Source organism: Bubalus bubalis, chromosome 4 (genome assembly GCF_019923935.1).
Source record: "Bubalus bubalis isolate 160015118507 breed Murrah chromosome 4, NDDB_SH_1, whole genome shotgun sequence".
NCBI lineage: Eukaryota > Metazoa > Chordata > Mammalia > Artiodactyla > Bovidae > Bubalus > Bubalus bubalis.
This window is the reverse complement of record NC_059160.1, coordinates 110,153,675-110,168,355: the sequence shown is the minus strand read 5'-3', so window position 1 is coordinate 110,168,355 and position 14,681 is coordinate 110,153,675. Positions and strand designations below refer to the sequence as shown.

Sequence of the window (14,681 nt, the reverse complement as noted above, 5' to 3'; positions counted from 1 at the left end):
TGCAGTTCATTGGACGAACCCTCCAATAAAGGTTTGTATAGATTGCTGTGTATAGGGAGTGTGGTACATAAAAGAATGCACTAAAAAGATTGCACTAAACTGGATCTTTAGTGGTGAGAAAAAAATCTTTTAGTTTTCTAGGCAGAAGATGCTGTGCTCAGGAAAAGTGACTGAAAGTTTGGGAAGGTTAAGGGGAGAAATTATGGGCTCCAGGGCACTGTTGTCTAAAGAAAGCAAACTGAATGAGATGATGCATCATTCATATAGATAGTTTCACTCCTTCACCTTTACGCAACTACTGAGGGTCTGCTCTGTGCTAGACATTGGAACACAACCATTAGCAGGATATTCATGGTCTTTTGGAGTGAAACTTAAAGTCAAGTGGACAACACACACATCGAATAAAGACTCACTTTACTGTGTTAGATGAACTGTGAGTGAGGAAGCAGAGAACTAGGGGAACATAAGTGATTATTTATATTTGAGAGCGGAGGCAAGAAGTCAGGATTCCTGACTTCTGTGTTAATATTTGAAGCAAATATTGAAGAAAGGTAGCCTTACTTCCTCTTTAATTGTCTTTTCAGAATACTTCATGTTACCCAGAAATTTAGGCTCCTGTCTCCATTTTATTGTACTAAGCGATAGCAAAAAGTTTAAAATATTGCATCCAGTCATTTGCCTGGCCTTTATTTCTGTGATGTGAAAGATACTGTGTGGTAAAATAGGGGAGAAAGACTGGATTTGACTCTTCCATAGGTTAGATAGAACATGCTTACAACTGTTGTAACCAATATAGATGATTTTGAATATGACAAGATTGCTGATTTTTTAAAAAACTGAAATTGGTAATTGATATTAAATAGCATTTGCTTCTTCACTTGAAAGGATGGCAGAGCACAAAGGAAAGTGTTACATTCCTAAAAGCTGTCCCTGTATTTGGAAAGATTGGGAGTACCTCTCAGGAGAAGTGATTGCTACACCATGCTATACCTGGTAATGAGATCTGTTTATTTCACAACTTCTCTAAGAAATTGTGCTAGTTTCACTCATGTTGTATTTACTTAATATGACGAATTTCATTAGAAAGCAAACCAAATCTGAGTAAATAAGAGTTTAAAGGCCTTCAGGAGTTAATGGGAAGCTACTACTTACAGGGGGATCATTATTTTTATGCCTATTTGTTTGACCAAGAAGTAAAAAATGAACTATGATAATTTGAAAATATAATAGGAAAAACATATCTGAAATTTATAAATAATAAATGTTCCAAAGAGAAGGTCATATTTGGTGGAAAATTTTGTTTGAAAATAATCCAAAAGAATACCATAAAATAAAATTAAAATACAGTTTCCTTGAAATGTGGATAAAAATTCAAGCTTGTGAATAAGTCCTGTCTGTGACTGAACAATAACAACAAAAGATATTGAAATGGACTCAAGTAAAGGAGATAGCATTGTAGTCTTTTGGCAACCGGCAGGTGTATCTTTAGTTTTTCATTCCATCACCTGTTTTCAAAGTGACCCAGGCACAACTTCTAGGCTTGTTGGTGATGTCTTAAGATAGAGTGGTAAATATATGCCCTATCTATCACTGTAATAAAATGTTATCAGAAAGAATTGGCTATATTTATAAGAACTATTGACATAGTGAATACCCTTGAATACAAACCTTCCAATACTTATGCTCCCTGAAAAATACTGATTAGAGCCACGTGTCCTAGAAAGGTAACAATGTTGATGTTGTTTTCTAATAGCGTTTGTCGACGAGGAATGTTCAATTGCACGTATTATCCATGCCCAGCAGTATGCACAATATACGGGGACCGGCATTATCATTCTTTTGACGGACTGGAATATGATTATATCAGTGACTGCCAGGTATTTTTGATAAAGGTATGTCACAGTTGTTATCGTTGTTTGGTCGCTAAGTCATGTCCGACTGTTCACCACCCCATGGACTATAGCCCTCCAGGCTCTTCTATCCATGGGATTTCCCATGCAAGAATACTGGAGTAGGTTGCCATTTCCTTCTCTGGGGTATCTTCCCGACCCAGGGATCAAACCGAGGTTTCCTGCATTGCAGGCGGTTTCCTTTACCGCTGAGCCACCTGGGAAGCCAATGTCACGATTACTTGTTTTAGTTACAGTTATGTAGAGCGTGTAAAAACAAGTACAGTAGACCTGTGACATATCACATCCACATATCATTAGTAAAACTTCTAAAAGCTACAGCAATTTTAAATTAATTTCCTTAACTAATTGTAAAGTTTTATTATTTGTAAGTGATGAGCTAATTTCATAACCTTTCTGTGCCTCTGACTTCTCATTTGTAAAATGAGGATAATAATTGTCCCTATTTCCCAGGGGTAGTTCTCAGGGTTGAATGAGATAAATATATGTAAAGCTTGCATATAGTACTTACTATTTAGTAACTGCTCAGTAAATATCAACCATTTTTATTTTTCTTGGTTTAATTTGGTGAATGTAAATATAGCACATTAAATCATGTATTGGATCATGTATTGTTTATAGTTGTAGCAATTAACATGACATTATTCTCATTTCTAGACATGCTATTTTGTTGATATGCTTTGGTTAAACCCTGGGCTTTGTATATCTGATAGAATCCTTAAAAGTTTTAGGAAGAAGTTGCCCAAGATTAAGCAAAATAACATCTTTTCATCCAGCAAGGTAACCTGTGATTTTTCTTGAATGTGTGTTTTCTTCTGGGTAAGGCTTTTATGTTTTTAGCATATGTCAGGAAAGTAGGCACATTCCCATTTTGTATTAGTTATTTTAAATAAAAAACAAACAGTTAATTATAGCCTTCCAGACTTAAGCAAATCTCCTGCTATGTTTCAAGGGAAACCACTGAGTTTCCCTTTCAGTACTATTTTTAGCCTCCTTTATGAACAGTTTTAAGTTTCTTAAAGAATAAATCCCTGGGAATGAATTTGGCAGTTAGAAAATTATAGAAGATGACAAGTTGCCTGTAGGGTGTGTGTGTGTGTGTGTGTGTGTGTGGTCTTATCTTGGAGCACAGGAAAGGCACAGTGATACATATCCATTCTATGAGTATTTGTCCTCTTCAAACAAGTATTTAGCAAATAATTTTATATGAGGATTTTCTTACCTCTTGAGGTTTAGGTTGTAAATTGAGAAGCCTGGAAAAGTAAAAAGCAATTTAGAGATTTGAATGCATAAACTGATACTTTTTTTTTTTCCCCTCATAATGTTTTAGACTGATTTTATACCAAATCCTTGCTTCCCTTGATATTTAGGTGTCTCTGATGTTCCTTAAGAACCCTCTTCCTTTGCATTTCTGGCTGTTATGCTCTTGTAGTCCTTCACTGTCTTGTGGTTTCTCCTTTGTCTCTTTGTTGCCTTTTCTTTTTGCATTTGTCCTAGACCATGGATGATGGAGTTGGCCCCTTCAGGGCAAGGACCAAACCCTAGTCACCGTTGTTTTAGTAGCGCTGGGCACCATGCTGGCAACACTTGTCCACTGAATGTTTACTGAACTGGATGTGTGTGCTTGGGTCTCTCTCCTTTTCTCCTAATGCTTAGGTTCATCCACCTCTTTAATCTTAACCTCACCTACAAGCTGATGAGTTCCAAATTGACATGGACAGCTCTGACCTTCAACTTCTACGCTGTCTTCTGACTCAAGTTCATCCCTATAATAATACATATTTTTCGTTCTGTTCACCTTTCTAAGACTCACATTGCTATCATGTCATTGCTTTTTAAAAACTACAGCTGACTCCCATTTACTGGCTTCCATAAAACTGAACTTCTCAGGATAATCCTTCAAGGGTCTTTCTCAGGGTATTTTTCTGTACCTGATTGGCTCTACCCCCTCAAACTGACTTTTCTAGTTCATATTTATCTGTTCTGTTCTTACTCATCCTACAATATTTGATAGTCCTCGTGTCAAAAGTAAGCAACCCATTATATTCTGATTATTTTATATGCTCAGTTAGGTCATGTATCATTTTATGTCAGAGTTCTGTGTTACACTTCTTTTGGGTTCCTCACTAGGGCTAGCACAATTATGGTTGTATTATAAGAGCTAAAAAAATTACTTGCTCTGTTTTTAACCATTTTTTAAGAGGGTAGAATTCAAAAAGTTGCACTTAATTAGTAATCTTATATTTGTTATACATGCATACACATGCCTTCAACATGAAGTATATAGAGCAGTGTTCTTAAACTTGATTATGTATGCATATAACTTGGAAATCTTGGTAAAATCTAGGTTCTGACTTTATGTGTTTGGAGCAGTATCTTGGAGTCTGCAATTTGAAATAAACTACTCTGATGTTTCATGTCCATTGTCCACTCTTTGAATAGGAAGAATGTAAATCATTTCCTTCTTTAAAACACCAATTGTAACTATTTTTGAAATTCTCCTCTTCTTCTGAATAGTAAACTTTGTCATATCTAGAAAAATCAAAGTATCATTGACAATACTGTATCAAATATGACTCTCAATCGTTGACAATACCGAATCAAACACTGAATATATCATTAAGGTTAATTAATGATGCTTTTTGTGGTTTCATTTTAAGTAGCAAAGCAAAAATTCTGCCAAACTTTGTTTTCACTTTGTGTATGGAAAAATTATTTAGAAGTATTTACTAAAAGCATTTTAAACCTTGTCCATGTATTACCATCTTTGTAAACATTTTCCAATGTGTGGTCTTTGCTCATATATTATCATTTCATTCATTTAATACACAATTTTCAGGGCCTATTAAATGTACACTGTGTTAGCAAAGACGTTCCTTCTGTATATATTAGGATAGATTTCTCCAAGAAAATTCTGAAGTTTTGAAAACAGGGATCATACTCTATATTTCTTTTTTCCTTCCCCTCCATTGTTTTGCAGAATGCTGGGCATTTAGCAAACTCTTAATGACTACTTATTTGATCTGCCTGGCTCTTCCTTAACTCCTCATCTGTCATTGCAGTAGAGAAATCATAGTATTTTCCATTGTATTTTCAAATAATGATTTTTCTTAGTTGAAGTATAATTAATTGACAATATTATGTTAGTTTCAAGTATACAGAAAAGTGATTGTGCAGAAAGTAGAATATTTGTCTCAACTCTGATTCCTGACAAAATGAAATTATCTTCTTATGTCTGATGCTGAATGATGATAACAGTCATTTTTATTGGTACTGAATATAAGAGTGCCATTTTATTTGGCAGGCGAGAGCCATTAAAGTTTGGTTTTCAGGTTTGTAAACCCCATTTCCTCTCATCACTTTAATTTGCTGCTATATTCTTCTGTAAAAATACATACATCATATTCAGTCTCAAGTTTTAATGAGATATGCCTACCTGTAAGTGAGAAGACACGTCACAGGAAGTATTAGTCCAACATTTGGATAAAATGTTAAATATCTGGGTTAAGATCTATCATTAGGGTTCATGTGGCAAAAATTAGGTATAAAGAGTATGAAAAATCTAAAGTTTTAAGTTTTAGGATGGTATATGTTTTTTTTCCTCTGCCAAAGCAGAATTATTCTTTTTTATTTAATAATGTTCTTTAAAAAAAAGAAAATGTGCTTACAAAAAATAATCTTTGAAAATTAAGAAAATAAAACTTATATTAGTAATTAATTAGAATTATACTAGTGAATTATTGATTGTATTATAATGAACATATTTATTGAAATTAATAAACCAGAACCAGGACCCCAGAATGGATGGGTTTGTTTGACCAACATATTTTTGACAAGCCAAGAAATATTTTATTTGACCACGGAGGAGATAATTATTTCACACCAAAGACAAATTAGTGATTAACAAATGGAACTAGTAGTCATGGCTTTGAAATATTATCATATCAGATAGTAAATTTTTCAATGATTGAGATTTTCTACTGCAATAGTTTTATAATTTTTTTTTCTTATTCCATCTGCTTCTCTTTTTCATGGGAAGGTTTTTTTTTTTTTTTTGAGAATCAGCATTTCCTTTGAGAAGGATAGAATGACTGCCAACACCATCCATTGACTTGCTGCTTTTTCAGAGGCAGCATTCACTTCTGTGGATAGCATATTTAATTCCTCCTTCTTTGTCAGGCAGCTCTCTTTCCTCCCTGTCTTGATTACAAATTCTAGGCTTTATTTTTGTCATTTGTAAAGCATTTTTATTTGGTAAAACTTATCATTTACTTTTTTGGGCCCTGTGAAGGATATAGTAATCTAATTCATAAAAATTTCACTTTTATTTGCCAATTGGACTTTTAAAAATTAATACTTACTCAACTTTATCTTAAAGTATAATGTTACTTGACTCTGACATTCAAAGGAATAGTAAACCTGTGTTTTAATCTCTGGATTGTGGAGTCTTAGGAAACAGTTCCAAGCGAATACTTACCCTATCTTTGTTTATGTTTATCAAACTTTAAAAATTCAGGTTCTCTGCTATTTTATTCATTTTGAGGCTGTTTATGTTATACTGTAGTATACTGTAAATAGCACTTGGAATATAGCCCATTATTTTTTACGTATAGTGCAGCAGACCTATGACAAAGTCATCATTGTATTTCCTGAGCTAAGACTTTTTTAAGAGTAAAGAGAGTTGAGAAAGCAAATAGCAACCTGACCTGTGCTATAAGCTCAGAGAAAGAGAACATTGGGTGTTTTCAGCAAAAGTGAGAAATTTAATATTCCAACTCCCAGATTTCAGAGTCAAACTTTGCTTCCATTATCTATGAGAAGCCACAGCCCCTGCTAGTTTTCTTCTATAACTTGTTCTAGATTTGATTTTTTGGCATTCTGTTCAGTTGATACCACAAATGTTTGGTGCTCTCCTTGTCTCTGAAAACCCTTCTGATACTGCTCTCAAATGTTTATACCTTGCATCATTTTTCATATCATTATTTTTCTGTGTGATTTCTGTGTGTCAGGACCTATGCCGAAAAGTGAAGGTAAAGGATGTGCAACATAGATGTGAGTCTTGGCTCCTTCAAAATTTAGACTGGTGTGCTGCTGCTGCTGCTGCTAAGTCGCTTCAGTCGTGTCCGACTCTGTGCGACCCCAGAGACGGCAGCCCACCGGGCTCCCCTGTCCCTGGGATTCTCCAGGCAAGAACACTGGAGTGGGTTGCCATTTCCTTCTCCAATGCATGCAAGTGAAAAGTGAAAGTGAAGTCGCTCAGTCGTCTCCGACTCTTAGCGACCCCATGGACTGCAGCCTACCAGGCTCCTCCATCCATGGGATTTTCCAGGCAAGAGTACTGGAGTGGGGTGCCATTGTCTAAATCACCAAATCATAAGATTCATATAAAATTGCAACTGTAAAATTAATGATGACATTTGCAAAATCCAGTTGAAACTTTTTAATGCTTATCCTCCTTTTTGGAAGTAGTTCTTGCGTTGTATTCTCTGAGCTATTTCTGCTGCCTCTGCTGGTCTTTGTCTCTGACCCCTCCTCAGTCTCTTCTGGTGGGTCTTTCTTAAAACACTAGATCTCACAAGTTCCACATTTTCATGTCTGTCTCCTCTATAAGATTCTTAGTTGTCTGTAATCTCATAATATCATGAAGGGTAGACTTGTATGTATTTGTATATGTGTGCGTGTATTTATCTATTCATCATCAATCCATCTGTCTATCTAGGGAAATGAAAACAGAGAGGAAAAGAAGTCAAAGGAAATCATTACACTCTATTTAAGCAAATATAAAGACCTACATGGAGCTTTCTCTGTCAAATAAGAGTAAAATGAAAATTAATGGCACAGTAATTATAAAACAGTGTGGCACTTCAAAAGAGAGAGAAAAAGAAGTAGCATGTAAACATTATATGAAAATTTCACTGTGAATAAAATTTATTCCCCATAAAATAAAAATATTTTCTGCCTTCCAGAGGTTATGAAAGAGATGATGGAATTAACTAGTAAAATTTTAAATGTATATTCAGGGACTATAAGTAAGTGAAAAAGAAAATGATAAAAGTAAAGAACAGACTAAAGACCAAAACACATTGTAGAGTTGAGATATAAGCATTTCTTTTAAAAAAATAAGCATATGATCTTTTGCTTCCTGTCCCTTCCTTTTGGGTCAAATGTGAGAAATAATCTAATTGGCTAGAGTTGTCTTTGTGTGTGTGTGTGTGTGTGTGTGTGTGTGTGTGTGTGTGTCTGCGCGCGCGTGCACACGCGTGCGCAATACAGTCCCTTGGCCCATCAAAGAAAGTGCTGCTTTGAGGCCATTCAGCTGTGGAAGATAAAGCATGGCTGCCTGAGGCTGCTGTATCAGCAGTGACTTTCCGTGGTATAGTTATCCTTCAAAGGGGCTGGGACTATGACAAGTCTTAAACTGACATGTCAAGTAAAATAATATATTACCTTGAGAGGTACTGATGTTTTATAGTTCAGAATCAGTTGGGAGAATATTCTCTATCAATGTTTTCAGTACCTAAACATAGAAGTTTTGAGGAATCCATGTGGCACGTGGCTCTTGACCTTTTTACTCTAGTTTTGTAATCATTTCTTACTGTGTTGCTTAGCAACTCTGTAGCATTATCTTCAAACCTAATATTAGCTTGAAATATATTAGAAATGGAAATTGGAGAAACATGGCTCATAGGAATCGATATTGTTTCAAGTTACTGTCAGCATAACTTGATATTACCAAGCAGACCATACAATATAGACTACTTCTTGGCATTTCTGAGTTAATATACAGACTAAAGCTAATACTGAGGCACTTTAATTAATAGTAATGGAAATGTAATGGCAATAGAAATCCTTGCTGCCAGCTTTTCAGATCCCTTAATCTAATAACTCTTGCTGACAAAGGTCCTTATAGTCAAAGCTCGGCTTTTCCAGTAGTCATGTATGGATGTGAGAGTTGGAGCATAAAGAAGGCTGAGCGCCAAAGAATTGATGCTTTCGAACTGTGGTGTTGGAGAAGACTCTTGAGAGTCCCTTGGACTGCAAGGAGATCAAACCAGTCAATCCTAAAGGAAATCAATCCTGAATATTCATTGGAAAGACTGACGCTGAAGCTGAAACTCCAATACTTTGGCCACCAAATGCGAAGAACTGACTCATTGCAAAAGACCCTGATGCTGGGAAAGATTGAATGCAGGAGGAGAAGGGAATGGCAGTGGATGAGATGATTGAATGGCATCACTGATTCAATGGACATGAGTTTGAGCAAACTCCGGGAGATAGTGAAAGATAGGGAAGCCTGGTGTGCGGCAGTCCATAGGGTCACAAAGGGTCAGACATGACTGATTGACTGAATAACAACAACAGAGAGGAAGCAAAACAAAACCCTGATTATATATATATATATTTCTTCTTTGAAAATCATTCATAAGGGCAGAAAAGTATGGCATTATTTGTTTTTTTTGAGTAATACAATGCCATAATCATCTTAATGACCCTTACTATTCTTCTTTTCAAAATTTAGGCAATACTTTCGAAAAGAATTGTTAAGAAGAAAAAGTTCTCAGTTCCTATAAAGTAAAGAAAACTGGGTCACAAAGGGACACATTAATTACTCTGTCAACAGCATTCATTGTAAACCTGTCTTCTAGGCAATGTGCTATAGTAATTACTAATAAGACAGAATTTGGCCAAACCAAGAAATATGCTGTGCTAATATTCATATTGTTGGTGATATAAGAAACTAAGTATGGAGAATTTATATCAAGACCTATATGATTTCCAGACATTTTAGAGAATTGTCACTTTCCTTTCTATGATATCCCACCTTCTACAAGTTAGTGGAAGGACTCAGAGCATTGGGGCTTTAACTTTCATAGCGATAAGGACTTCAAAGATATAATGAAAACCATGGCCTTTCTTCCTAGAAAATTACACATACTCGAAACAATCTTTTACAATGAACTTCCAGGATCTATAGAACTATTTAAACCAATTCATGAAAATGGGATACAAAATCAGAAATCGTGTTTCCAGAGAGTGAGTTCTTGGTAGATTGGAGAGGGGAGTAGCTGAAGGCAGATGAGGGTGAGGAGATAGAGAGCAGGTTATATTTAGAGTGTGAGAGATTACATAACATTCTCTGAAACTAAACATTCCCTATAACCTACAGTTGAATTTTCTCCTCAACCATTTCTAAACTCTTCCTAATTTCTCTAGAAGTTGCATTAAGAAAAAACAGGGTTTTGAACTCTGTTCTTATTTAGCTAAGTGACTTTGGACATTCATTTTATCCTTAACCTCTGTTTCTTTATCTATAAAATGGAGATAATACATAATTCAAGAACTGTGATAAGACTTAAATGAGATCATGCATGTAAAGTTCAAAGTAAGCCCTCATATCATATGCATTATTTTATTTACTAACACAGTATCAAAGTTTTATATTTATTTTGATTTTATCTTTAGGCAAATAATTATTTAGCCAGAGAACTCCTGAAAATACAACAAAAGATATTGTCTAAATGAAAAACATCTTTTAAAATTTCCTTAAGTGACATATCTTATTGGATATTTGATGGGAAGAAACTGGTTGATAAATTTGAACTGTAATGATAAATGAAAAGTATGAAAAGGCAAAAAGATATGACACTGAAAGATGAACTCCCCAGGTCAATAGGTGCCCTGTATGCTACTGGAGAAGAGAGAAGAAATAGCTCCAGAAGGAATGAAATGGTTAAGCCAAAGTGGAAACAACACCCAGTTGTGGATGTGTCTGATGGTGAAAGTAAAGTCCAATGCTGTAAAGAACAATCTTGCATAGGAACCCAGAATGTTAGGTCCATGAATCAAGATAAATTGGATGTGGTTGAACAGGAGATGGCAAGAGTGAACATCGACATTTTAGGAATCAGTAAACTAAAATGGACTGGAATGGGTGAATTTAACTCAGATGACCATTATATCTGCTACTGTGGGCAAGAATCCCTTAGAAAAAATGGAGTAGCCCTCATAGTCAATAAAGAGTCTGAAATGCAGAACATGTGTGCAATCTCAAAGATGACAGAATGATCTCGGTTCGTTTCCAAGGCAAACCATTCAGTATCACAGTAATCCAAGTCTATGCCCCAACCAGTAATACTAAAAAAGCTGAAATTGAAAAGTTCTATGAAGACATACAAGATCTTCTAGATCTAACACCCAAAAAAGATGTCCTTTTCATCATAGGGGACTGGAATGCAAAAGTAGGAAGTCAAGAGGTATCTGGAGTAACAAGCAAGTTAGGTCTTGGAGTACAAAATGAAGCAGGGCAAAGGCTAACAGAGTTTTGTCAAAGAACACACTGGTCATAGCAAACACCGATTCCAATAACACAGGAGATGACTCTACACATGGACATCACCAGATGGTCAACACCGAAATCAGATTGATTATATTCGTTGTAGCCAAAGATGGAGAAGCTCTACAGTCAGCAAAAACAAGACGGGAGCTGACTGTGGCTCAGATCGTGAACTCCTTATTGCAAAATTCAGACTTAAATTGAGGAAAGTAGGGAAAACCACTAGGCCATTCAGGTACAATCTAATTCAAACCCATTATGAATATACAGTGAAACTGACTAATAGATTCAAAGGATTAGATCTGATAGAGTGCCTGAAGAACTATGGACAGAGGTTCCTAACATTGTACAGAAGGCAGTGATCAAAACCATCACCAAGAAAAATAAATGCAAAAAGGCAAAATAGTTGTCTGAGGAGGCTTTACAAATAGCTGAGTAAAGAAGAAATGCAAAGGAGAAAAGGAAAGATATACTCATCTGAATGCAGAGTTCCAACAAATAGCAAGGAGAGATAAGAAAGCCTTCCTAAGTGAACAATGCCAAAAAAAAAAAAAAAAAAAAAAAAAAAAAAAAAAAAGAGGAAAACAATAGAATGGGAAAGACTAGAGATCTCTTCAAGAAAATTAGAGATACAAAGGGAACATTTCATGCAAAGATGGGCACAATAAAGGACAGAAACGGTATGGAACTAACAGTAGCAGACGACATTAAGAAAAGGTGGCAAGAATACACAGAAGAACTATACAAACAAAGATCTTAATGACCCAGATAACCATGATGGTGTGATCACTCACTTAGAGCCAGACATCCTGGAATGTGAGGTCAAGTGGGCCTTGGAAAGCATCACTATGAACAAAGCTAGTGGAGGTGATGGAATTCCAGCTGAGCTGTTTCAAATCCTAAAAGATGTTTCTGTGAAAGTGCTGCACTCAATATGTCAGCAAATTTGGAAAACTCAGCAGTGGCTACATGATTAGAAAAGATCAGTTTTCATTCCAATTCTAAAGAAGTGAAGTGAAGTCTCTCAGTCGTGTCTGACTCTCAGCAACCCCATGGACTGAAGCCTACCAGGCTCCTCCATCCATGGGATTTTCCAGACAAGAGTACTGGAGTGGGGTGCCATTGCCTTCTCCAATAGATTAGGTTAGTACTTCTAATTCCCATGGAGTTATGAAATGGTCAAAGAGACCGAAAAGTTTGACCGAGAAAGGAGAGTTCGGTCCACATGCTTTGCCCATTTCTGGTCGGTTCCTCAAGGAGACATTGGGTGCCTCTTGGCATTGGCAGGTCAGTATAACGCCCCAACAGGTTTCTGCCATAAGCCGTATGAGATCACCGTGGAACCGCAGAGCAGGGCTTCTTACTTGCTTCACGCAGGGCATGTCATTCATTCACACAAGCACACTGTAGAGTTAGTAAAGCACAGCAGAAAACGTGTGCCTTCTAAAGAAAGGCAATGCCAAAGAATGTTAAGACAATGGCACAATTTTCTTGGACTCCAAAATCACTGCAGATGGTGACTGCAGCCATGAAATTAAAAGATACTTGCTCCTTGGAAGAAAAGGTATGTCAAACCTAGACAGCATATTAAAAAGCAGAGACATTACTTTGTCAGCAAAGGTCCATGTAGTCAAATATATGGTTTTTCCAATAGACATTTATGGATGTGGGAGTTGGACCATAAAGAAGGCTGAATGCTGAAGAATTGATGCTTTCAAACTGTGGTGCTGGAGTCAGCTCTTGAGAGTCTCTTGGGCTGCAAGGAGATCAAATCAGCCAATCCTAAAGGAATACAATCCTGAATATTCATTGGAAGGACTGATGCTGAAGCTGAAGCTCCAATACTTTGGCCACGTGATGTGAAGAGCTGACTCATTAGAAAAGACCCTGCTGCTGGGAAAGATTGAAGGCAGGAGGAGAAGGGGACAGCAGAGGATGAGATGGTTGGATGGCATTGCCAACTCAATGGACATGAGTTTGATCAAGCTCCAGGAGATGGTGAAGGGTAGGGAAGTCTGATGTGCTGCAGTTCATGGGGTTGCAAAGAGTTGGACATGACTAAGCAACTGAACAAGCACAACAAATAATAAAATGGAAAGAAAGGTTTCTTGGAACAACATTTTAAGAGGAGATATAGATAAAAGTTTAAAGATTGAGCTAACTTGCTATATTTTTATTAAATTCTTTACATTTGAGATCAAAAATGATTTTTATTTTAGAAGCAAGTTGTATTTCATTTTCAATACAATTCATTATAAATCTCAGAATTCTTTAAGATTTAATGAAAAGTAAGTAAAAATTATGTATTGTATAGATTTATATTAATATAATATTTTTTGACATTTCAGAGTACAGATGATTCAGATATATCTGTCATTGCCCAGAACAAGAAATGCTTTGACAATGAAATTGTTTGTTCTAAAAGTGTTTTGATTTCAGTTGGGGCCACTGAAATTTACCTGAATGATTCTCCTTACAAACAGGTTAGTGAATTATTTTTTGTAAAATCATTTTAACTTGTCCTGAGTATACTGAAAAGAAAATAGAAGCAGTTTGAGGTACTTTTCTTTATAAGCAGTTACTGGGTTTTGAGTTTTTTCTTTGTCGTTTTATGTGGTTTCAGTAAATCATACTCTATTTGTCTCTTTTGTTTATACTCTACATCTCCATTTGCCAATTTTTTCCCTGCCATCAGTTACCTGGAGTATTTCAACATTATCCAAGCTATCCAAGCTAGCCTCCAGTCTTAGATTTTCCCCTCTGATCCATCTCGCCAGACTGCGGCCAGGGTGATTTTTCTGAGATGGATATCTCATCTCCTGTCACCCCTGTGCTTTGAAACTTTCAGATAACCTCCCCTTGCCCTTACAAGGCCTCCCCAACCTGGCCATGGTCACCTCTCCTGCCGCGTGTCTCATCACTTTCTGCTTCGAGCCCATGTTCTAGAAATTGGAGCTTTTATCAGTTCTTCAAATGCCCTATATTTTTCCCTCCCCTCTGATTATTCATGAATGCCATTGCTCCTACCTGGATCAACCTTTCCATTTAACCTACTCTTGTGTGACAAGTCTTATCTCCTTCAAGGAGATCCTCCTTGTGTGCTTAAGCTCCCTGTCAGCACGTGCGTCATACTTTGGTGCAATTCCTTGTGTGGTGGTCTGTCTTTTCTATTTGTCTATGAGTTCTGTGGGAATTGAGACCACTGTTTCTTTGTTCACTCTTGTATACTTGGAGTCAGTGCAATTTGAAAGAATGAATAAATTTCATTCACTCATTCATTTATTCCAAATGTTTACTTTGTACCAAAATATGTGTTAATTATCGGGGCCACAACAATGAAAAGCCACTGTGCTTTGCCTTTAAGGTACTTGTACTCAGTTGAGGGAGCCATTCAAGTAAATGAGACTGTGCGGTGTGGTATGCGATGGTAGGAGTGT

At 36.4% G+C, this 14,681-nt stretch overlaps 1 protein-coding gene across 1 annotated transcript in view; it reads left to right on the top strand.

The window, feature by feature from the left end:
• Nucleotides 1–14,681, top strand: part of OTOGL (otogelin like) — a 198,463-nt gene that overhangs the window by 97,452 nt on the left and 86,330 nt on the right. Inside the window, exons 24-26 of the mRNA XM_045165523.1 lie at nt 886–993; nt 1,754–1,892; nt 13,593–13,727. Of these exons, the coding sequence (XP_045021458.1) occupies nt 886–993; nt 1,754–1,892; nt 13,593–13,727 (382 nt within the window). The remainder of the gene's footprint in view (nt 1–885; nt 994–1,753; nt 1,893–13,592; nt 13,728–14,681) is intronic.